The sequence below is a fragment of the Microchirus variegatus genome, assembly GCF_963457635.1.
Source record: "Microchirus variegatus genome assembly, chromosome: 3".
Taxonomy (NCBI): domain Eukaryota; kingdom Metazoa; phylum Chordata; class Actinopteri; order Pleuronectiformes; family Soleidae; genus Microchirus; species Microchirus variegatus.
Window position 1 is genome coordinate 12,790,871 of NC_139804.1, and position 26,337 is coordinate 12,817,207.

The 26,337-nt window shown below is 38.0% G+C and overlaps 1 protein-coding gene across 1 annotated transcript in view; it reads left to right on the forward strand.

The window, feature by feature from the left end:
* The window catches only part of arid3c (AT rich interactive domain 3C (BRIGHT-like)), a gene marked incomplete at both ends in the record, with an annotated part of 83,199 nt that overhangs the window by 54,612 nt on the left and 2,250 nt on the right, over window positions 1–26,337 (forward strand). Inside the window, 4 exons of the mRNA XM_083886539.1 lie at window positions 3,611–3,683; window positions 17,645–17,828; window positions 21,067–21,311; window positions 24,964–25,266. Coding sequence (XP_083742665.1) covers window positions 3,611–3,683; window positions 17,645–17,828; window positions 21,067–21,311; window positions 24,964–25,266 — 805 coding nt within the window. The remainder of the gene's footprint in view (window positions 1–3,610; window positions 3,684–17,644; window positions 17,829–21,066; window positions 21,312–24,963; window positions 25,267–26,337) is intronic.

The window sequence follows — 26,337 nt, forward strand, 5'->3', positions numbered from 1 at the left end:
CTTGTCCAATGTGACCACAGCAGACAACATCAAGATTAAAGGTGAAGTAAGTAGTTTATAGTGCCATCTAGAGGAGAGGCTGAAATTTACAACAAAGAACTGCTGCTCTGCTCACCCCCTCCCTTCCCTGAGCGCTACGGTATCCTCAGCCGGTCAAATGTCGTCCTCGTCGTCTTTCTCCGTGTCAGCAGATGAGGTTCGTGAGGCGAGGGAGAGGGCGAGCTACCGCGGCCGTAGCAGACGAAGCGGAGAGAGAGGAGGCGGGACTTCTGCTACAAGTAAAGAGACGCTTGATTTGTTCTCTCGCATTTGTCCTTACAGGCTCCGGTAGAAACATGGCGTCTCGCTGCTAACAGTGGTAATGCAACCGCGGCCCGCGACCATGTTATTTTACATGACTTTTTGAAACACTACAAAAATGATACAAAAACTATTATACAGCGACTAGACAATGCAGGAGCACATATAAAAAAGTGGATTTGGGGTAATATAAACCCATAAATACTACACAGTGTCCCTTTAAGTCTCACTATGATGCTAGTTAAGAGGCTAGCCACAAGTGAAGCTAAAGTAGGAAAGCAAGAAAGCTGCTCCTCAGTCCAAAGACACTGAGGAGCAGCTTTATCAAACCAATTCATAGCATTAAAGTATGGAACACTGACAGCTTTGTTGTGCATTTATATTAATACAGTGGTCTGTGTATCTTTAAGTCAATAACTGATTCCGGTTTCTGGTCTCAGTTGCTATTGTTCATTGTATGCATGCAGTTAATATGGAATGTAACCATTCGTGTAGTGGGTGAATCACTGTTCTGGTTTGTAAATCATGTTCCAGTCTGGTTTAGCCTGATCAGAAAACATGTTTATCTGGAAGGTGAAGGAACAGCTTACACATTTCTGTGAAGTCGTTTTAATCCCATCTCATAAAGACATGGTGTCATAAAGTTAGGTTAGAGTTTTTTCAGACTCTTAAACTTGACTACAACCATTACTGTAGACTGTGTGTGGTTGATCTCATGGCTTCAAATACTTCAAATGATTGGGAACGTTTAACATGGACTAAGGTGTGTTGTAAATGCAAATAATACTGCACCTACACCATTTTTGTGCAGTCAGTTTAACTTTTGTATGCAAAGTTTGTTTCAATCTCTTTCAAGCCTGCATAAATAAATACCAGATCAGAATGAAATTTCATTTAGAAAAACATATCATAACTCATTAAAAGATTTTGATATTCAGTCAAAATTCACGTTTGCATTTTATAACTCTTTATTTGTGTTACTTTGTGTTATCTTTTTTTTACACTTTACATGTGCACAAGATGTATTTTATGAAGGATATGTTTAAAACTAAAAAGCTAAACTGGAAATCATCGTAGAAAAAATTCTAATTCCTTCACTTCAAACTATCAGTAGATAGGTAAGTCCCTTTTTTACATAAAGTCTATAGTTACCATGCAGTGATAACGTTAGATATCATTGCTGTGCCATTTTAACTTTTTGGCAAAGTTGTATAAGTCTGAGTTTATTTATTTTAGGTATTTGCCAGATGTTTGAGAATAAATGTAACATACTTTATATTCTTCTCATACTATTTAAGCTGCCAGCCTGGTTGTTATGTTGGTTTTTAATTGTTCAATTTTATATAAAAATCTGTATTAAAACAATACTCTCAGGATTTATTTATGTCATTTCCTCTTTGAGAACAATTACATTATTAGCGCTAAAGCAAATAATCTTTTTGCGATTGAGTACGAAATGAAAATCAGCTAGAAATGGCTCTAAACAAATAGGAAACATATGTTTTAATGATCATTTTTAAGTGGAAAAACAACAAAAAAAATATCATAATTATAAATGACTAGGTCCCAGTGACTGGAAAGATGCAGGCTCCCCCTTGTGGCTCTTTAACATAAATCATTGCAGATGTTTGCGAGCATTTTTCAAGTCACTCGCATGAAATATTAATGATTTTCCACATTAAAGATTATCTTGACAATGAAAAAACACATTAATGTGACTGCGAGTGAAATAAACTGGGAATGTTTTATGCCCCCAAACAACAAAAAAAAATCATTAATTGCAGGCCTATTATTTATGACACTGTAATATACTTGTTAAATAAAACAGCTGAAATCATCATCATCATCATCATCATCATCGTCATGTCCTGGCCTTGTAACTTCATGCCGTTCCTTACGCCTTCTTAAACAGCTGAAATGCAGTTTAAAAATGATGTAAATCAAGATAATAACTACCATTATACACACAAGAGGTAGATATTAATCAATCCATAAAAATTATTTTCTGCTTCCTTGTCCTTCTATGTGCGAGCCAAATGTCAAAATATGTGAAGAATTTTTAGGTTTCACTTTTAAAAAGCCGTGATCAATATGAGTGAATTTTCCTTTTTGTGTTGGTGCCTGTGCGAGCGCGTACTGTAGGCTCATCATTGTCTCTGTGCGTATGGGCCTCTGCACTCCCACCGCCTCCACATTGATCGCGCGGTATTGTCATCTGCAGTGCATTTGTGCACTTAACATTTTTTTTTTTTGTGCAACCACTTGCTGTTGCTTTACCTTTCGATATTTCCCCTCCACCACGGACCGCCGACAGTGCGGCACTCACAGTGCACTCACAGTGCACCCCCCCCCTCCCCTCCCCAAACACAAACACACATGTATGTATGTGTTCTACCTCCACAAGCCCGCGCTTAACGAAAACCCCCCCCCCAACCTCCCCCTGACAGTTTCCTCCTGAGTGCTGACCTGCGCTGCTCCTTTAATATTGGTGACAGCTAATACACTTCTAAATGATCAGTTATTATCTCAGGGGCCTCGTCCACAGGGCCCCACTGATTCCAAAGGTCATCCCTCTGTCTCTCAGTATTGATTGGGCGGGCCTGTTAACATGGCTGTGAGCCTTCGTGAAAGTGAACGTTGCCACTTACATATTTCCATCAGCTGTATCTGGCTGCAGAGGCCAGTGTTTAAAAGCCTCTTTGACTCAGCCGCTGCCCCAGTGAATAAAGCAGCACGAGGAGCATAATGGAAATGCCAATAAGGAAACTCGCGCTACTAAAATATACCAGAGAGCCCCAGACAGGACAAAGTGTCCAGCTGAGATATTATATATACGATTGTTTTGCAATCAAGTGTATGAAAGTGAATGAAGAAAATATTGATTGATTGATTGATTGATTGAATTATTATCATCAGATAATATATTGATTTTATATGATAAGACAAGACAAGATTTGATCAGATATGGTCAGATAAGATAAGAGAAGACAACGTAACATAAGACAAAGTAAATTAAGGAAAGACAAGATTTGATCAGATTAGATAAGACAAGGTAAGATAAGATAACTCACACATATATATGGAAGAATACAAATAAAAGGAGCATATACACTACCCGTCAAAGGTTTTGAATATATATACATACAAATACAATTATTATAATATAATATAATATAATGTAGTATATAGGTGTATGTATGTATATATATATATATATATGTTTGTATTTAAAGAAACAAGTAAATCGTAAAAAGATTGTTTTACTAAATACGTTTAATAAATGATGGTGAATTCTGTCTTTCTTTTTCAGTTGTATGAGTTGGACGATGGCGATAAGCGCAAAGAGTTTCTCGACGATCTCTTCAGTTTCATGCAGAAACGAGGTAAGTGCCATCGGCTGCTTATGAGTAAATCTTTATTAATTTGAAAGTCGCATACCCTTAGGAGTGAAAGGTCACCTGCTGCCTGAAAATCATGAGTGAACTCAACTTGACGATACATATTCAACGCAGCAAGTTAAGTTGATTAACTTAGAAAAATGTGCTGTTTCAGACTCAAATTCAATGCAATTTAGGCTGAACATAAAAGCATTTAAATCATAACAGTTGCCATTACATTGGAGTTGACAAGGTTTCCTTTTTTTTTTTTAATTATTCACTACGTCTACTATGACATCACACCAAATCAACTTACAACTCATTTATTTAAAAATGAGGCGTTAAATTAATGTAAAAGTGGCCAATAATGTATATTAATATATACCAAACATCGGGACCCACAGTTGGATCACTGGAGATTTTTTGGGGGTCCCTAAATAAATTTGCTTAATTTTTCCATCCTTTCATTAAAGATATATGTTTGAAATAACATGCCTTAACGATCATAAGGAGTCACAAGGAAAGATGCAGCTCCCCAATGTGGTGCAATAAAAATATAAATCACAAGGACTGAATAAAGTCACTTGCATGAAATATTAATGTTTTTCTCCGGTCACAATTAAACCTTTAACACCAAGCGTAGCGCAAGCGCACTTTACCTTAATTTCAGTATGTGCTATTGGAGAAATTCCAGCGGTTTCTGAAAAGCTGTGAAGTTGCACGTCAAAGCCAACGTGTGGTTATTACGGTAATTTAACTTGCGCTGTTGCAGGAAGCCGAAAGGGAAAAAGTGGAGAAAATGCGTGTACATAATTTCCATTTCCAATATTATTTTAAATAATAATGTGTTATACTGTTCAAATTTCAAATTTAACACACAAAATCTGGTGTTAATTTACAACTACAGTGTTGTTTTTAATAAACCTTTTTATTTTTCTAATTTTACGTGCAGTAAATTGTAAATAACTGTCAGATATTGAGAGCTATTCTGGAAAAATGGGCGAAAGCACTTACTTACAGAATAATTTTCTGGCCCTTTTATGGTTAAAATGTGTAAAATGAGTCTTACGTGTTAAAGGGTTAAAATTCAGCAGAAATCCACCACGATTAAAGGTGCATTATGTAATAAATCTAAAGCAACTGGCCATAAAATCCTCCTAATATGTCACAGAGACTCAGGAAAAATATTTGCATTAAAAAAAATATTTTGCAGACTGCAAATCATGTTTTGGCATGTGGCGCCACCTACGGCCGTCTACCAATCATTGCAGTCAATAGAGTCTCAGCTGCCGAGCAACCACGGGTTGCCAGTTACGTCAGAAAACGAAACCTAAAAGACCTCTGTATTTTGAATTTGAATGTAGTAACATCTAATCTTACATATGGCACCTTTAAGTCACTGTAAAGTGCTTTTTATGACGATGAGTGATAATATCCCTTATGCCACTTTTCCCTAATACAGTCTAGCATGTCTCAGTTCAGCTCTACTCTGTTCTTTTATTAGTGCTAATTCCTGGTACCTGGTGCTTTTTTTTTGGTGCCCGCTCTGACGAGGTTCCAAGCGAGCTGAGCAGTACACGGAAAACAACTGCAGTCACTAGTGTGTGTGTTTCTTTGTGTGCCGCATATGAAATGACATCACGTCATTTTCACACAGCCGTGTTATGATGACCCCGCCCACATCGGGTCGAGTCAAGTATAGTCGAGTAATGCTAGAACTGTATAATGGAACAGCGCCGTTATTGTCCCATCATGCACAGTTCAGATGGAGGAAGGCAACTGTTGTTGAGGCCACCACCCTGACATTCACAGGCTCCTCACAATATAATACATTGTCAGATTTTATTGGCCACATACAGTTTGTTTTCCCAAAGTGAGGATTGTGTTGACAGCTGCTGGTTTGATTGGCAAACATAGATCTGTGTTTAGAGCCGTGCATAATGTGAGGAAGTCGACCACCCAGCAGAGGATAAAAGCCACTGGCAGGTACAATGACTGGCTATTTTTAGGGAGCACAAGGTTACTGTGTCATGTTTTTGTTTTTCTGAATTCCTCGCTCTGTACACAATGTTCTCACCTGACTGTCCTTGACTCGCAATACAATGACTTTTAAATGAGAGAAAAACAGACCCTTTTTTTTGTCCGTTTCGTTCTGCGTGGATTTGAACAACAAACACGAGCCACCATTTGGATTATTTTGTCAACTGTTTTAACCACAAAAGGTTTCCTGCTTGTGCAATGTAAGGAAATAATGCTTCTGTTTCTACTAGCCATTATATAACAAGCATTATTTCAAATGTAATATACATATAAACTGTGTTATACCTGAGGAAAACTCAAACTATAAGAATGGAATAGTCATAATCTGGGAACCATTTTTGAATAAATCATTAAAGCTCAAATATGCAACACAGCATTGCTTTAGTATTCAAGATGTTTTAAGTACACAACACATTATATGCTATTTTCTTCTTTAATTTATAATGTTCACGGTTTGTAAAGAGAGAATCTGTGAAGAAAAGTTTTTTCTTCAACTTCATAAAACCATAAAACAAACAAAAAAACATGACAAGTAAAAAGGAAAATTTAAAATTTCTCAAACTACTGATGTTTTAAAACAGTTCAGATTTATTAAGAATCACCGGATGAGGATTATAATTCACTTTTACTTTTTTCTTTTGCATTTATTTATTAGATATTCACATATATATATGAATATTTTTCTAATATTCAATCGTTTGATTTTCCACTTTTACCAATTTTGCACAATTTTGTTTCCATTTATGTGTATTCTTCACATTTGGTTTACAAGACCTCTTTTCTTGTATGCAGTTGAATATAAAATATCATAGTGTCACCTAGGTCTGTAATATTTGCAGAATAAAGCTTCAAAATATGATTTACATAGTAAGTACAACGAGGAATGTATCCAACAAGTTATTATTTGATTACTGGCATAAAATGGCATCTAAATAATTTAAATCATTGTTCAGTTTGAGGTGGATTGACTGAGTGGAAAGTGAAAGTTGAGGCCTGCAGTACTGGACTACAGCGCCGTGTGCTGCAGTGACATCTGCAGGAAAGCTCACTTTGATGAAGTAATGATGGAGTTGGGTGGCCACTTGGGTTTTCGAGACAGTATAGATTGTTGTTGGAGCGCTCAATTAGAGATTGATTTTGGACTTAGTGTAGGGAGACATTGTCAGTGCGAGGCAGATCAGCAGCGGCCTATCTCCACTGCTCGCCTCTGACAACTGTGATCAGACTGGACTCCTCCAAACATCCTAATCAATGTTCCTCCAGGACATTACTGTCATTCTGCACTGACCAGGAAATGCTATAGCCATACAGTGAGGAGGGTTAAACGTCCTCCACCAACAGCAATACTGAGGCTTTTCCTGTCAGTTTATTAGATTCCCATCCAACAAATTACCCCCATTGCACCATTTCAAAATGTACTATAGAAATCACAAAAACAGGGGGGAAAAAATCTACATCACGGATTTCCTCAAGAGTCGGGAAGCTGGAGAGGAGACAGAACCAAAACTTGTGCGATAATGTGGCTGCTGCTGTTCCACAGTAGTCACAATTAGGATTGATTCAGTGTACATTTGGCCACTCTTGCTTTAGACAAAGGTGAAGATGAGCGTATTTTATCTATCGTCGCTTGGAATTGAGTAATTTATAGATTTTCTAAAACTCTGTTTATGGTTGGAGCCAAGTTCTATCTGCTTAGAGTTGGAGATATGAAGCAGTTTGATGAAGCTGCTGTGATGTTCCTTCCTGTTTAGTTTTTCTGAGTCTGTGGTCAAGAAATGCTAAATATGTAGCTAGCTCAATCACTGGCTCCTCATGCTCTGCGACACATAACAGGGGATTTGCAACAGCAGACTCTGTCTCAGACGACCTAGAACACCCTCATTTACACCTCGACCCCTTGATGAAACTAACAACTTGAAAGTGGGTCAGAGGGCAAACGACCTGCATTGTTTTCACAAAACGGCTCCTTAGACAGGTTTCCAGCCTTCAGATGCTCAATACTGGAGTTTTGTGAAATGTCATCCACTTAGCTCAAGCAAATCCAGTTGCCATGAACCTTCATAGACATAACACAAAAAAACAAGTCATTTTTCCATCTCCTTTTTGATCTAATTTCTGCCATTAGTGAAATGTGGGTAGGTCATGTCTGAGAGAAAAGGAATTGGGCTTGCATCAGTAACATGGTGGTTCAAATCTGGGCAGGGCCAAGGGCTGGGGTGCCCCTGAGCAAGGCAGCAAATCCCCCATTGCTACTTTAGAAAAAGTAGATAAGATCATTTTAATTTTGATAATAATGAATTGAACAGAATCATTTCATATGAATAAACATCACTCCTGAATAAAATTGAAGCCCATGTGCATTCAGTCATCCTATAATGGAGAGATGCGTAACCCTAATATTGAATTTAATAACTATTTTGCAATATAGCGTTTTGTCTTTCTTCTTTTTGCCTAAAGAAATCACAATGTCGCTTACAGATATGTCAGTGCACAGTGACATCACACGCATCATTTTTACATTTTTCTAACTCGCTGTCAAAACTCAGAGTGGAATGCGGCTGCGCTGCAGGCAGGCGATCTTTCAACTGCTCTCTTCAGGTCTCTTCTGTTACATGCTCTTCAGTGTTTTACATGGTCGTCACACCAAGTGATCTGTGTTCATCAGTTAATATACAGTATGTGTGTGTATTATCCTCCAGAGGCAGTGTGTGTTGAGGAGACAGAGAGTTATAAGTCATGTGAGAGAAAAACAGACTTTTAGAGATGTGTTGATGGTGTTGACCTTTCACTGTACAGCTCACGGTGTCCGTTTTCAGCCTTTGGCCACTCCTTTATACATGATGCACACACTACAGTCGTGTTCATGAGTTTACATACCCTGATTGAATTTATGATTTCTTGGAATATGAATGATAACACAAAAACTTTTCTTTCACTCATGGTTAGTGGTTGGCTGAAACCAACCACGAACAACTGTTTACTCTTTGTAAATCATAATGACAACACAAACTACCCAAATGACCCTGATCAAATGCAAAAAAACACAAATTTGTTACTAATTTGTATCTGTATTCACCTTTGCTCAGATCATTCATCTACCTGACAGTTACAGTTTTTTCTCAGTCGCTTTGGTGCTTCTCTCACATCACTATTAACATTTGCACAGCAGTCAGTGCATTTCTCAAAACAATTGGTGCAAACTGCAAAACCTAGAGGATAACCTGCAAAAGCATTTCACTTGCTCAAAATGGATAGTCCATTCCTCAAAAGCAAGTTTTCATGTCAATGGAACTGTCAGTGTCATCAAAAAGAAGTCTTGACACCATCGTTTATGAACAAGAAATGGCTTTGTCATGTTTTCATTATGACAGTTTATTCTCTCAGTGTTTTCCAACGCAACAAAAGTTCAGAACTCGGTGACACTACCTGAAAATGATCAAAACAGCACTATACACTATACTTGTACGGCCATTTGAAAACTACAGTAAAGTTACACATTGCTGTAGTTAGGGGAGTAAGTGAGATATTATGAGATGTTGGATTACTGTCCAGTACAATACCTGTTCTCCCTACAAAATGTGTGAATTTAGTGTGGGAGAATGAGCATGAATGATTCTTAGCATAGACTTTAGCTGGTATATGTTTTATAAAGTGAGCCTTTTATTAGGTGGTAACATTTCGATATACACTACTTTTGCTTTTAGACTTTAATGTGTTAAAGACTGTGTTGAGTAATAGCACGTTGTCTTGCTTCATCACAAAAAAAAAGCAAGACATGTTGAGAAAAGATTTGTCAGCCACAGTTGATTACTGGTTTGACTTGTTCCTCTTCTGATCCACCGTGTCTGTTCTTCTCTTAGCTCACATGTCTATGTCTGGTCTTCAGGACCGTGGGAGGCAAGAGACAAAACATCTGCCTCAGGCTACTGTGCGTGTGTGTGCGTGCGCGTGCGTACGCGTGCGTGTGCATTTTATATTTGTAAGAACCCAAAAAAACGTTACAACCTATGTTTATGAGGACATCTTGATCTTGTGGGGACACAACTTTAACGAGCTTTTCAGGGTTAAGACTTGATTTAAGGGTTAGGGTTAGTATTGAGTTTAGGTTAAGGTTAAGGGGAAGGGCACGAGCTGTGATGGTTAAGGTTAGGGTATGGATGTTTGTGTGCGATGACTTTAAATGCATTACATTATAAGTTGTTAGGGTTAGGGTTATGATGTTGGAAATTGCTTAAACGTTAATAAATATAAAATTATGATCTTACCAGCCTTTCCATTTGAATTTTGTCTCACCCATATGTTTTTAAATTACAATATAAACTCATTTATGACACAGGTCGTCATATAAATAAACCGTCAACCGAACTTTTGGATGAAATAAAATTAATGTTTTAGCAGCTTTTGTCAAAATTTCAATATTTCAATATAGTATGTATATATTCACACAATACACACATATTGTATGAATTGTTGTTTTTTTCATAACCCAAGAATGAGCTGGGTCAGGTTTGTCCACAATGGACAAACTAAACATCTTTTCAAGTTTTAGGGTTAACTGACGGCGACACAGTTTCTGGAAGGAAAGCGTGAAGTGAAGGATATTCAGCTGCAGTTTTACACACTGTCTTCTTTTGGTCAAACTCTGATCATAAGTACAGGAATCTTTTTCCCTTCCCGTGTAAGCACAGGATGTTAGTGACACATTCTCAGAGGATCCTGCAGCAAACGGTCTCAGCAACCTGAAAGCAGAGAGACACGTTATCCTCAGTGAGAGATTCCATCAAACACAGAGCAGACAATGGCTGTGATGGCCTCTTTTGTGTTTTGATAAATACCCCAGGTGATTTACCGTTGCCCTGGGGTTGTGCTTATTAATTGATTATTATCTCTGAGGACTGCCATCAGCACTTTTTTTCCCCCCTCAAACAAGTCAACTTTTGTCCAGACATAATTACTTAAGAATACTGTGTGGTAGAAGAAAAGGCTACTTTAGAGTTTAAAAAAAAGAAAATGACTGAGTCTTCGATCGCTGTGACACTAAATATTCCTCTTCACTTGGCTTCTACAGCCTGCTTTCTCAGTGGAAATGGCTTTGCTTTTATGTTTTCTGTCTTTACACATAGTGCAGGCAAAGTGTCATCGTTACACTGCTGCCTGCAGTGTTCTTGGTCTTCTTGGGGTTTGATGGCAGTTGAATGCACTGTATTTGTATTAATTTAAGGTATAAGATAAGATAAAATATTCTGCGATGGGCTCATCTTTCACCCTATGTTAGCTGGGATTGGCACCAGCAGCTTCACGACCCTTATGTGGAGGATAAAGCTGTCGGGTTAGGGTTAGACGTTTAACCATCACAATGACTCTGAAGTTGTTCAATTAAGGGGAAAACATCCTGCATAGTTCCACTTTAAGAAGTTTAAGTGACAGACCAGCTATGTTTAAGTGACAGACCAGGATCAGCGATAAGCAAAGTAAAGACAGATCCAAAACCCATTGAGTCGGTCGCAACTGGATTTGAAGTTCTTCTTGAAGATATTTGCCCTTTCATTCAAGGCTTCTTAATTTTTCAAATACTATATTTTATGGACTATAAGTCATTTTTTTTGTCGTTTGGCTGGGCATGCGACCTTAGAAGCGACTTATAAGTGACTTATAAGTTTCTATATCAAAATATACGTTATGTCATATATGACCACAAGAGGGCACCGTCCACACTTGTCAATTGAGCGATGCTATTGCACCACCAAAAAAATGACACGGCTAAACCATAAAGACGGAGACAACACAGACAAAATGCCACAAAAAAGGAAAAGCTATACTGCAGAATTGAACCTGCAAATTATAAGTATGCGACCAAAAGCAGTAATCGAGCAGCAGAAAGAAAGTTTGGAGAGAGTGAAAAACTAGTCAGGGACTGGCGAAAACCAGAGGTCACTCTGAAAGGGGATCATAACTCGGGCTGAAAGCGTGATGGCCAGAGCTGGAGGAACGAGTCCACGAATGCTGCTGGAATGCGAATTATAGACCTATGTGACATGCCCGGAAAATCCGTTACTGTTGCTACAGACTCAGTGGGTTTTGGATAACAATGACCTGGATGAATGAGAGCGTACAGATCCAGAAGCCAGAAAGTCTTCTGGATTCAGTGGATCAAAATGTTTCAGGTGCTGTTTTGTAAAATGCAAGTCTGATGCAGACTTTAATTGTCCTGAATATCATCAGGACAATTAAAGGTACAATATGTAGTATTTATGGGTTTATATAACCCAAAATCCACTTTTTTATACATATTATGTGCTCCTGCATTGTCTAGTCGCTGTATAATAGTTTTTGTTTCATTTTCGTAGTGTTTCAAAAAGTCATGTAAAATAACATGGTCGCGGGCCGCGGTTGCATAGCCACTGTTAGCAGCGAGACGCCATGTTTCTACCGGAGCCTGTAAGGACAAACGTGAGAGAACAAATCAAGTGTCTCTTTACTAGTAGCGGAAGTCCCGCCTCCTCTCTCTCCGCTTCGTCTGCTACGGCCGCGGTAGCTCGCCCTCTCCCTCACCTCACGAACCTCATCTGCTGACATGGAGAAAGACGACGAGGACGACATTTGACCAGCTGAGGATACCGTAGCGCTCAGGGAAGGGAGGGGGTGAGCAGAGGAGCAGTTCTTTGTTGTACATTTCAGCCTCTCCTCTAGATGGCACTATAAACTACTTACTTCCCCTTTAAAGTCTCTGAAACCTCTCGTTCTGTTGTCAAACTCTTGGGCGATCGCACCTTCTGCCCTGTCTTCATGCAGGGAGTTGAACTGGAGCCGATAAACCGTTGGTTTGCCTTGTGACGCTGCATTAATTGTTCATTTCATGGGTTAAAAGAGCAAAGTCAATGAGGAGGAGAAATTCTCATCCCATTATTGGCTCGGGCGCAAAGTGAACACGTCAGCGATGAAGCCAAGCATAAAGATGATTATTGCGCTACTAGAGCCCCTGATGCTCCACATTGTTCCAATTACAAACTCCCTCTTCTCTTTGCAGCTGAAGGATTAACTGGACACGACCGTGCGACGGTTGTGCAAAGTGGATTTCTTCCACCCTGTCCACCATTACTCATTGTCATAATGAAACATGGCCTGATTAGATATTTTGTGCTGACAAAGGTCTCTGTCCTCACTCTTTTATTCCTTATATCTCTTTCAGGGAATCAGAGAGACAAATACATCACCCTCAGTATTGAAAGCACATAAATCTTGTTTTAAGAGGCTTGCCTCTCCTCAGATTCTGTCAGACAAAGGCTGAGACTTTTATTTATTACCTCAATCCTTGTTTGGTTGGCTATTGTGTCCTCAACAAAATAATAGTTTTATAGATCAGCGTGGATACAGGAGCCGTTTTTTCCACTCGGCCATAATCAGAAGTGATAAAGACGAGCTGTAGCGGGAGGCTTTGTTTAGCTTTAGACACATATGCATACTGTTAAAGTCTGTTTAAATGTCGCACATCACAGGATGAATTAACTAGAATTCATTTGGTTTCTTTGCTTCCTAGAACAAATCTTTCTTTTGAGAACATCATCATTTTTGAGGTTTGGTAAAACACGGATCAAATTCTTTCAGTATTTTGCAAGCATTTTACAAACTAATGGAGAAAATAATCAACTGTCACTGTAAAGACAGTTGCTCTATTCAGTATTTACGCACAAAGGGAAGACACAAAAGAAGTATAAAGCACTTCTCCTTTACTGTCCCTTAATTAACAACCTCTTCTCCCCGAAAAACAAAATAGTCATTTAACTTTTTCTGCAAACCACAGCAAAAGTTACGTCTGCACAGAGAAAAGCGTTTAAATATGACGCAATGGAAACACTTCACGTATAAAATGATATAGTTCTCCTTCTGCCTGTCTTCTGGATTTTTTCAAAAATAAGAATTTCAAAAATAAAAATAAAATGTACATTGAATTAGGTCGCGTATACTTTTCCTTCACCACTGCAGTGTCTTTGTAAACCTTCTAATCAGCAGAGGAAATATTTTCTGCTTTTTGTTTGGACAGTATTCAATTTGGACTTTTAGTTGTTCTTTCTCTATTCTTTACTCTCTGGTGTTTTTTGGTCCCCTTTTTCTCGTTTTTCTTGTCTTATTTTCTAGTTTTCCCGTCTTTGTCTTCCTTCTTGATTGTCTTATTGGTTTGACCTGTGTCTGATTATTCCTCACTAGCACATTAGTCTCTTTGTTCCCCTGTGTCTTCATTGGTTCGTTTGTTTCAGTTCACGCTGTTAGGTTGCTTCGAGTTTGTGTTTCACGTCTTGCCTCCTGCTTTATTTCCTTGATACCTTTTTGTTTTCATTAAAGCCTCTTTAGTTTCTCTATTTTCAACCTCCTGATTGTGTGAAAAAAAACAAAAAAAACAGACAGTGTTGGATGTTGACGTCAGCTGCTGTTGCTTAGTCGGTAGGAGAAGATTTTGTCTCCTTTTTGCTGCTGCGCTGGCACCCTGGTGTGAATGTGTGAGTGATGTGTGATAGAAAAGGTGCTGCATATACAGTTAATGCCTCATACATTAGATGACACGAGCATGTGAAAGGCAAAACCTCAGTGTAAAGCATATTTAGTGGTCATCAAGACTCATGCAGACCAGTTACTTCCTATTAAAGGTACAGTAGGCAGGATTTATTGATCGATAATTCCATACGAACCTTTCATCATTATGTAAATCAACTGATCTGAGAGAGCGAACGACACTCACGCACCTCCTCTGGGCTCCGTTTATAGCCACGCGGCTAATTCTGTCCCGTCACAGGAGGCTGTGACCAATCACAGGGCAGTTCAGAGTGAAAGAGGACGCTCGTGTTTGCTGAGTGAACGAAGCTGCTGCCAACATTGTGTGGAGAGAATGAACATGTTTTAAAATCTAGATATTTAGTTATATAGATATAAGTAATTTGGTTTTATTTTGTAGTTGAAGATTTAAAAACCAAAGTCATATACCCTTAAAACACGGAGCATTTAAGCTGCTTTTTTCCATTACTATGTTAAAGGTGCATTATGTAATACATCTACAGCAACTGGCCATAAAATCCTCCTAATATGTCACAGAGACTCAGGAATAATGTTCATATAACAAACTGAACTCACCAACAACAACAGTACAGACAAAATATTTGCATTAAAAAATATATTTTGCAGACTGCAAATCATGTTTATGTTTTGAAATCATGTTTTGGCATGTGGCGCCACCTACCAATCATTGCTTTCAGTATAGTCTTAGCTGCCGAGCAATCACGGGTTGCCAGTTACGTCAGAAAACGAAACCTAAAAGACCTTGGTATTTTGAATTTGAATGTAGTAACAGTTTTTGGCCACATTCTTACATATGACACCTTTAAAATATATACGGAGGCTATAAAATTGTGTGTCTTTTATCTTTTTTTCAGCACAACCTATAGGCAATCTGATGAAAAAAAAAATATTTATATATATATGTAGAATTTTCACCAACTATATAAAACACAGCTTAGCAAAAAGTATTAAAAACATTGTATTTTGTGAGGAAGAAGACAAAAAAAAGCCAGACAAAAAAAGACTGAAGACCCCCAGGATGTCCATATTAGGAGTTGCCCTCTGACGTTTAAAAACAAGAGTGATGACACTGGTTTGGTGAAGATGACACAAGTATAATTAACGCAATTCATGGAGTTATATTTGTATCAATACTAGTCAAGCACTGGCTACTCTGAGATGGTGTGGGGGGGGGCAAATCAAATTCAACTTCGGGCCTCATAAAGGCCTTAGACATATGACGCAACAATTCCGTGTTTATGGTGCAATCCCAAATTGTGAATCAACTGCTTTTCTTTTTTCTCGTGATTCTGTTTCCTGCAGCTTTACAGGATGAGTCCTCGCTCTCAACATTTATTCACTCAATGTAAGATAATTGAACATGATTTGAATTGAACATCATCACTCACGCCTTTTGTCAAACCTCGTTCATTCCCAGCTCGCGTCCTCTCCGCTGCAGCTTCAGACTTAGTGCTGCCATTTGTCTTTGTGAGGAGAGAAGAACATCAATCCTTTGTTTTAATAGTGTCTCATCCGTTCACATGCCAGCACCACAAAATGAAGCCGTAATTACTGGCCTTAATTGATGTGGTTTTACCACCTCAGACGATACTTCAGAGCGCTGCTCACCCCCTCCCACCCCTCCTCGCTGTATAGGCCCCACTGCTGTTGTTTGCACTATATTTCTGCAGCTATTGATCGCTATTATGGTAAATCCGATGGCCACAATGGAACTCTATCAGCAAAATGCAGGTTAATTATCTCAGGGTCAACCACTTTGGAGTCCTCACAAAGAGCTGCTCGTTCTCTCTTTATTGCTTAACATTAAGTTGCAAATACAAATTATTATCCGAGCCCTTTTATTTTGTTAATAAGGGCCAGGTTGGCAGTCTTTAACATAAGGTGACCTCACACTTTTACAGAGTTTTTGTGGAATTTTAAGGCTGATTTATGTGACACTTTGATGACAATTTCTTTAATTTTATGCACTTTAAGCATAATCTGATTTTACAGTACAACAGAAAACAATGCAATGCAGGTTTATTTATCACACACATTCATACTCAGGACACGGTGGACCCTAAATTCAGGTCTTAACCCTGAAGAAACCCTTTAGAGTTGTGAGAACCAGACAAAATGTGTTCACTCCCTATGTCACTGTTTTTTTGGTATGTACAAAGACACACATACATATTGTATATATATGTATATCTATATGTATACAGTATATTAGGGATTAGCTGGTCAAAATCACTGTATAGGATATAGGTAAGGCTCCAAATACTCCAATACCTGCAAAAAAAAAAACACTTGCTACCTACAGTAAAATGTGGTGGTGGTTCCATCATGCTGTGGGGCTGTGTGGCCAGTGCAGGGACTGGGAATCTTGTTAAAGTTGAGGGTCTCATGGATTCCACTCAATATCAGCAGATTCTGGAGAACAATGTCCAGGAATCAAGTGACAAAACTGAAGTTTCAACAAGACAACGACCTTAAACACTGCTCAAAATCTACTAAGGCATTCATGCAGAGGAACAAATACAACATTCTGGAATGACCATCTCAGTCCCCAGACCTGAATATTATTGAAAATATGTGGTGTGATTTAAAGTGGACTGTCCATGCTCAGAAACCATCAAACCTGACTGAACTTGAGATGTTTTGTAAAGAAGAATGGTCCAAAATACCTTCTGCCAGAATCCAGACTCTAATTGGAAGCTATAGGAAGAGTTTAAAGGCTGTTATTTCTGCAAAAGGAGGATGCACAACATTTTTCTTTTGTGGTGCACGTTTAATTTTGTTTAAATAATTCTTGCACACTTTCTGTAAATCATATAAACTTTATTTCACTTCTCAAATATCACTCTTTGTCTCCTATATGATATATTTAACTGACATTTCTTATTCAAACGACCCATGATTTATAAAGGAAAATCATGAAAATTTACAGGGGTGCCCAAAGATTTTACATACCACTGTATATATCTATGTTTATATACGTGTTTGTATATATATATATATACGTATATATATATATACAAACACATTCATACAAAAAATTTCATACTGTTGTGTGTTTACACACAGTAAGGATGTGAGGAAGGTAATTTTCCGTTTTCCTCAATAGCTCAATATAGATTATCTAATAAATTCCTGTGAATAATACACTTCTAATGAAGGCTGTGAATTCCAGTCAGTGGACAGTGAGACACGGGGGGGAAACTTTTCTGTGAGACTTGAGATTTCCTGACGTTAACCGAGCTGTCAGACATTTGACTGGCTCGAGATAAATTGGCTTTATAAGAAGGTGCAGAAGCCTATTGATGAGAGGAACCAAAGTTAATGGAATTGATTGTGGATATTGTGTTTGCTTTCTGCAGGGACTCCAGTGAATCGGATTCCTATCATGGCCAAGCAGGTATTGGATCTCTACATGCTCTACAAGCTCGTCACAGAAAAGGGCGGCTTAGTGGAAGTCATCAATAAGAAAATATGGCGCGAGATCACCAAAGGTCTTAACCTCCCTACCTCCATTACCAGTGCAGCTTTCACTCTGCGAACACAGTGAGTACAAGCACAGATGATAACCCTAGATAACCTGGACTCACTGCTCACACAACCATGCTCACCCAACATGAATATACGTAGTGTTTTTAATTGTAATTAGTGATTGAAACTAGTGCTGTGCTGCTTTAATTCACCTGTTGGGACTAAAACGTGACACAGACTTGGTGCAGACAGATAAAAAGTCCAGTCATACTGCATCCACTCTGCTGTGAGTCAGTTTAATGATAGTGTTGAACAGGATCTGGCCTGAAGGATATGTTTGCCCCTTTATCTCACTGTGAAACAGAATTTTCTGACTGGAAACTGGAGTTTGTAAACCAGAGTTTTTGTATATAAAAGACATTTGCAGGCTACAGATTTACAATAAGAAATCCCATTGTGCATACAGCACAACATTTGAACAACTTTCATTGATCTTAACACAGCAACAGTCTGATCATCATACTCACATTTTATTCTTATTCTCTTATTCTTATTCTGTATGAACCATTTCATTTCAATACATTGTGGAATTATCACATAAACTTTATTATGCTTAAAAAAAATACCATATAACAATGGATTTTTAATGCGGAAATTCAAACTCTGTCATCAGAAGAACACTTATGTTTTCATGTGTTCATATTTAAGGTGTCACATATTCAAATGTGTGGCTCTGCACCTGTGTCCTGTTGACAGACCCTGGTCTCTGTAACTGTAATGATTAAAAGGGAGTGTTATTCACCCTGATCATGAGTCTGATGTTCACTGTGTTACTTCTGTCCAGATCAATGAAAACTCATATGACTGATGTGGATTTAATGTTGTATGCAATCTTCTTTTTCTTTGACCAAACTTTGTTTTTGTTTGTTTGTTTTTTAAATGTGGTTAAAATGTGTGACAATTTTAATTGAAACCAGTTCTGCATTCCATTTGTAGTCGGAACTTTGCAAGGACGGTGGCTTTTTAACCCTTTAACACATCAGCCTCAAAATGTCCGTCTGGACCACTTTTGCTTATTTTAACCATAAAATGGGCAAAAGAACGGAACAACTTTCAATAGCTGGCAGCTATTTACAACTTACACTGTAGTTGTATATGAACACCAGATTGTGTACGTTAAATTTGACTTCTGAACAGTATAAAACATATTTAAAATATTTTTGGGGGGGTTTTTTTGTCCAAAAACAGGCCAAAAAATGGAAACTATGTACAGGCACTTTTCCCACTTTTCCCCTTTTCTGGTGACAAAGATGCTGAATTTTCCCAATAGCATAAACCGTGCTTAATTACGGTAATAAATAATAATCGTAATTACGGCACTTGCACAAACGTGTCGTCTGTGATCCGCTTGGTGTTAAAGGGTTAACACGAAAACACTTTAACCATTAAAAGCACTTTTGTTGTATTTGTTTCCCAGTAAATCAATCGTACACATAGTACTGTATCATTTTAAAGTGTAGACATGTCGCTACTCTTTCGCGTTGTGCAAAATACCACGTCAAGCTGTATAGCTAACAATGGCTAGCCCAAACTAAACCTGGAACATGGTGAACTCGGGGCTAACATCACTCTCAGGTCCATCTTCCGAGTTGCGATGTAAGTTGATGGAGGTAACTATTAGGTAATTATTCAAGCATTAATAAAGGTCATGTCATTATTTCCTACATGTGTAATGAGTATAGCGTGAAATATGATAATGCATAACAATCAGCATGGTTATTAATCATCAGCTATTTGGTATATAATCAATAAGTATTTATTATTACGTTTGTACTGTTTAAATAGAGTTGAAATTGAATGATCCATTGATGTTCATGGAGTTATGTTTACAGCTTCTTCCATCTATGTCTTTGCATTCACCTTGTTACTCTGAATCCTCCTGTACATGCGTAATGGAACATCAACCTCATTTAACTTATTATTGGCCGCGACTGATTTGAACAATATCAGGAATAGAAGACCCTGTGTTGATCCTGTCTTATTCATTTACATCATGATGTGGGTATATGCGCGAGTACATGTCAGAGATAACAGTGGTCTTCATGTGGACGTCTACATGCAAAATTAGGTTTGCACAATTCCTCACTCCAATTATGGAAACAGGCTTTGTCATGTACACGATGTTTAAAAAATCAGCGTACTGGTGGAAAGTGAACTATAACCTGGTTACTTCTCCGCGTGCACACGCGCTGATTGTTGCTGTCAGAAGTGACAATCTGCTCCTATTAATCCCGACTTTATTCTCTGAAGCACGTGACTCGCGTGAGGCGACGGAAAAACCTGACGATGTGTTCTCATGTCACGCATTATTTCATGTATTCATTTAGTTAGAATCAGGGCTGCAACGATTGATTGATGACTAAATTGTGTTGAGTGTTGTATTTTAATAAATAAAAGTTCTATGTGAATATTTTCTGGTTTCTTTGCTCCAAGTAACAAAAAAATAATAATTTTGGTTTGTAGAGAAAACAAGATGTCATTTTGAGAAGATTGTAGATTGTATAGATTGGATAATTTTTGGCTAATGCCTTAGAAAAAACAACAACAGATAACTGATTACGTATGTGTGAGTTGTTTGCCAAATAGTGAGCCCACATAAACAGTACGTGCACTCCTAGACAGGTTAGTCACCATACTCACCATGTTTTCTCTTCTTATGTTTTTTTTTTTTTTTTTTATCCTTTCTGTTATTAATAAAGAGTGGTAACTCTTTGTTAAACTGGATGAGTAGAAGTACAGGGTCTTGCCAAATAGTGAAAACCAAGTGGAAACCAGTCATGACATCACCCAAAAGAATATGAACTCTGTCACCTGCAACCAAGCTCCTATTGGACAGTGATTCAGAATATTAACTGCTCAGGAAACTGTTTATTGACATTATAACTTTAAATGCACTGATATAAATATCAATGCAATGTCCAAAGTGAAATGCACTGTAATTGTGCCTTTATTTGTTGACAGGCACCACAAAATGTCAGACTTTCCAAATCAGGCTATATTATTTAAAAATACAATTAAGATGAAGGGTAAAGGGTTCCAATGAGCATTTTGCAATTGCAATATCTGTCAAAATATTATTAATTTGACCATATTGTGCAGCTATGATCAACAAATTATTTATCACATATTAATCCCTTATTTTACTATAATGTTTGAGTGTTTTTTTTTTTAATAGTGTCACCACCCTGCAAACGTGAATTAATTATTGAATTAATTTCATTGATCTCCTTCTACTTCTTCTTCTTTCCTGCAGGTATATGAAGTACCTCTACCCGTATGAATGTGCAAAGCGGGGACTCAGCTCCCCCGGTGAGCTTCAGGCAGCTATCGACAGCAACCGGCGGGAAGGCCGTCGACAGAGCTACGGCTCAGCCATTTTCAACTACTCTCCTGTGGGCACACCCACCCTCCTGTCCTCCCCAAAAATGCAGATGTCCCATCTACCTACGCTCACTCACAACAGTGGCCATATGGCACAGGTGCCTGTGATCAAAAAGGGTACGTTTTACCATTTATATCGGTATTTAAACAGCTGAGCCCAAAAGTACATTTTCATTTCTCAGGTAAATATGAGTGTGGTTCAACAATGCTGTGGTGAGAATCCTCACTGTTTTCTGATCATTTCCTCATTTTGTTTTACTGTTGATGCAAACTCTTAATGTTTAGAAATTGAACATGCCACCATTTCTTTTCTTTATTAACCAATTAAGAGCAGCAGCCTTTAAGGGGGTCTGATGATGTTTTTCCTGGGAGGCTTTTAACATGAAACTTGTTCAGGAAGTTTTATTTATTGTATCTTAACTGAAACTGATGAATCAAAGCCAGGGTTTTCTCTGCCTGTTTAAGGCAAAGACGGGCCGCCTGGTGATTTTGGCTGCCGCTTGGTTGAATATTGTAGTGACTCTATATCACCCCTCTGTGCACGTTTCTTTCATTGTTTATAATTGCAGCACATGTGAATTTACTTTATTTATTTATTTTTTGCTCCAACCAGGTGTAACTAAGTTAGTGAAGATATTGAGGTATAACCTATTAAAGAATAGGTAAATTAAAATAAACAAATTATAAATAATATATAATGGTATTTAAAAAAAAATAATAATAATAATAACATTTTTGATCCATCTTGGTGTAAAATTTAACAGATTTTCATTGGTCAAATCATGATTTCTCACTTAATACACAACTCTCTAAACGTGGGCTCACACACTTTGCACACCGCTCACCATCACCCAGGTTCTCCAGCCTTTGCCACATTGGTGTAAAAAAAAAACAGGAAAAACCCTGAAAGCAGCAAAATGTAAAAAAAATCAAATCATTTCACCTGATCAGTAATTGCTGTGTGCTTAATTTATCACAGCAGAATTTGCTCTTACCTGTAATCAGATCTCAACCATTTTTTTTATGAAGACCCCACAGTAAGGAATGATGAAGCAGTTGACAATGAAATCTTTTCTTTTTTGTTCAAATCTGTGTTAATTAGCGCTTCATTTTCACACCAATGCAGACTTCTTGCTTAGTGGACAATCTGCATCCACGTCACCAAATGTCCATAATACAGATAAAAATCTAAGATAATGTAAAGGCAAGTAAATACTGTGAAAGTCATACGGTACACAATTTATAAAATAGCGACACATAAAAGAGAAGATAAAAAGATAAAATAATGAATAATCAAAAACACATCACATGCAGACAAGTCTGTAAAAATGGGTTTTAAATGTGGTTGATTGAGGTTATTATAATACATTGTCAGTTTATTACACACAGGTAGTGAAACATGACTGCCAACAACAGTAAAAAACAAAACAAATTTCAACCAGTGAACAAAGTTTGTTTATTTTTGTAAATAACTCATTCGTCGCCTGCACCAGAGTCCATAAATAAAGCTTATAGGCAAAGAGGAGCTGCTGCTGCTGCTGCTATATTTGCTCATGTTTTGTCACTTGGCTAAAATACAAACAAAGAATTTCAAACACTGAAATCACAAAAAGAAACAACTGATTGACGGAGGCAACAGTGGATCAACAACCACTGTGTGCTGTGATGTAAAATCGCTGATTTTCTCTAAGTGCTTTGGTGAAGGGGAGTTAGCCGTTTAGAAAATGACACAAACTTCAGTTTCCTGTTGGATGTGGAGAGATAAGCGGCCGAGCAAATTCTTAAGATAACGTGCACTTAAAGTTGACAGATTTTATTAGGTGAGCCTTCTGTTAAGTGGCTAAAATTTGTTTTCCTGCTCTCCCCCCACACGTATGTACGATACCAGTGGCAGATCCTGAAGAAAATTTCAGGGGGGTGGGGAGGCATTTTTTTCTGATAATAATTAAGGTGACCCATATGTCTAGAACACTGATAATAACTACTTTTGTTGGCAGAGACGGTTGAAAGGAATATTAGTACTAAGGATCTTTGGAATTGGTTAGGGCAGAAAATTCTCTTTCTCCTAGTTGGTCGTGCATCGCCCAAATCGCCCCTATACACCGTCCATGTACGATACTGACGAAGTACCTCACACAGTCCGTCTTCAGGTCTCCTTTTAAGAAATGATTGAAAAGGTCACTGTATCTGCAAACCTGAGGCCTCGCCTTCAAAATCAAGTGGCCCTGATATAGCACAAGAGAGCACAAGTTTACATGAAAATCCTTCATGCATGTTGGAGGATACGAGAAAATACTCTTCTTTTATATCATTGGAATTTTTCTCCGTAAAGTTTGCAATATAAGTCGCGTGTTTTCACAAATACAAGCATGCAGCATGATGCAAGGGGAAGCTGGGTAATTATAGCAATCCAGACATATTCATGGTGCAATCAGCAGGCCACATCCTAAATAAACAAAATCCTTCTTTTCTGTCACTGTGAGCCATTTCCTCCTTTATAAATACAAAACCAAAAGATTTCACATGATGTGTTACACATATCTTTTTTCCTTTTTCTTTGAGAAACTGTTGCATGATTACCAGCAACTTAAGCAGAAGTCAGTGTGTTGGCATGATTTCACAATAGGTGCCCTATTTGCATCCATTCACACACATGTAACTTGTGGGTATATGGTATATGGTCATTACCCCGAAAGAGGAAACATCTTGCAGGACTTCCTCATATCGGTGTGGCCAGTTTCCCAAATACACTAATGCACGCAAAGGTCTTCGAGGAAGAAAAGCAACTGAGTGATGATGTGTGTCGCGTGACATGGAGACATCAACACAGTGTTCTTTATCTCTATTATCTTTACCTTGTTCAAACATATGCCTGGGCTGCAACTAATGATTATTTTTCATTTATGTTTGGGGGGTTTATCGACTAGAAAATATCAGAAAATGATAGGGAAAAAAATGTTGATCTGTGTTTTTTTCGAAACCTCAAAATCGGTCGGTTTGTTATATGTAGCAAAGAAACCAAGCAAAATAGCTGATGGTTCATGCAGCATTAAAACAATTCATTAAATGTTTTTAATGAAGAAAAAAAACATGTTTATTACAGGATATTACAATATACTTCATTTACTGAAATGTGGTGGTGTTGTATTGCCTTTTTTGTATTTTAAATATTGCCACAGTAGTTATTTAACTTTATTTTCTATTAAAAACGTAAATCACATAATGATAATCATTCATAATGTACCTCGAGTTCCAGTTTAGATTGAGAAGTCTGTTACAGTGGCATTACGCTTAAGCTACTTGCTACTCTATCTCTGCATTTCAAGTAAAAAAATTAATAAAATCAAAGGTTTGGTGCAGAAACAAGGAAAAGCAACTCAAAAGCCGTAAATCATCACAATATTGTATGAAACAATAAGAAACTGTGCGGTTGTAGCTTCTACTTTGCTGATATGTGTAACTGCAAGGGACAAAAAAAAGCTTTAGGCTACGATCAGATGACTGAAAATTATCTTCAAGGTGTGGTTCATGACACCACGAGAAAGAAATGTGTGTGTGGGGGGGCGGATTGTTTGCCCTCTTTTAAACAAACACAATAAAGTTGTTTTCCATTTATTTCCTATGGCAATTTTTTTTCTTTGCCTGATGGTCATTTTTGACTACGTTGACAAAAACACTCAAAGGGGTTTACCCTAACCCAAAGTAAATACAACAAATATAGATCAGAAGAATGTTACACACAGTTGACTGATGGTCTTCTTCTCTCCAGAGGACTCCATGATGGCCGGCTGCCTGCCCAGCCGAATGGGCCTCCCCATGTCTCCCAGTGGCCACCACGGATCTGCTGTGGTCGCGCAGGCGGCTCAGGCAGCGGCGGCGGCTCAGGCAGCCGCTGCCATGCAGGCGGTGGCTCTGGAGCAGCTCAGAGAGAAGCTGGAGAGCGGCGAACCGCCGGAGAAGAAGATGATGATGATGGCAGAGGAGCAGCACAGGATCATGCAGCACGCCCTGCAGCAGAACCTGCTGGCCATGGCCACGCAGCTGCCCCTCAATATCAAACTCAACAACAGAGGTGAGACGTCGACCTGTGTGGTGCTGGTGTGTGCTTTCTCTGAGCTAAAGCAGGACTTCAATATGTGAAGTCATTAGTCATAAAAAAAATCAATCGAAAAAGTGTAGCAGTTCTTTATTTCCTAAATATTCCTTCACTTACTTCAAGGTTCTATATGCAATTGTTGAGCACACGCCAGACCAAAACAAAAGTGATGGTCAGTGAGCTATCATGTCTTTTCCAGAGATCCAGAGACTAGTTTACAGCTAGATGAAGTGACCTACTTTAGAAGTACAGATATTTGTGTAAAAAGACGACTTAAAGGTACAGTGTGTAAGATGTTGCATATGAATAGCGCTCACCAAAGCCTTCTCTTCCAAGTGTGTTGGAGAATCTACGTTGCCTTTAGTTAGCATCTAAAGTCAAAGTTCAGTTTGTCCATTGAGGGCTACTGTAATGTAATGTGCTGGTCCAAAATGGCGGCCTCCACAGAACTGACTCATGAAAAACAACTATTCATGCAATTAAATTTATTTTTAATTAAATAATTTATTTTAATTATTAGATAGAATTTAATTAAAATTCTATCAAATAATTTGATCTAAATTTTACACAATGGACCTCAACTTATTTACTTTAGTAAGAAAGTAAAGGCTCAGGTATGTACTTTTAATAATTGTTATAGGCAGCCAAAATATTTTTTCCTTCTCGCCACACTTTCATTCTTCTTAAACCTTAAAATGCTTCATGACAAATTTTAACAATTTCTTATGGTTTTATTACTTCTTATTGATTTCTCACAATTCTCTCTCTGTGTGTTGCTTCTAAATGCATTTTTTAAATGTTTCCATACACCGCCTTGCCTTTGTGCTCTATAAATAAAAGTGTCTTGACCTTGCCTGTGAAACACACATTTTTTTTTTTACCTGCACAAATGTAACATTTCCCTGTGGATTTCAGGACAAAAAAAAAAACACCCGATGGCATCGTCTGCGCGAGATCTCACTGTGAACCACTAATGTGCACATAGTTCATCATATAACATGTGTCATTTGAAGCTGAGCTCCACAGATGTTATGAAGACAGAGCTCC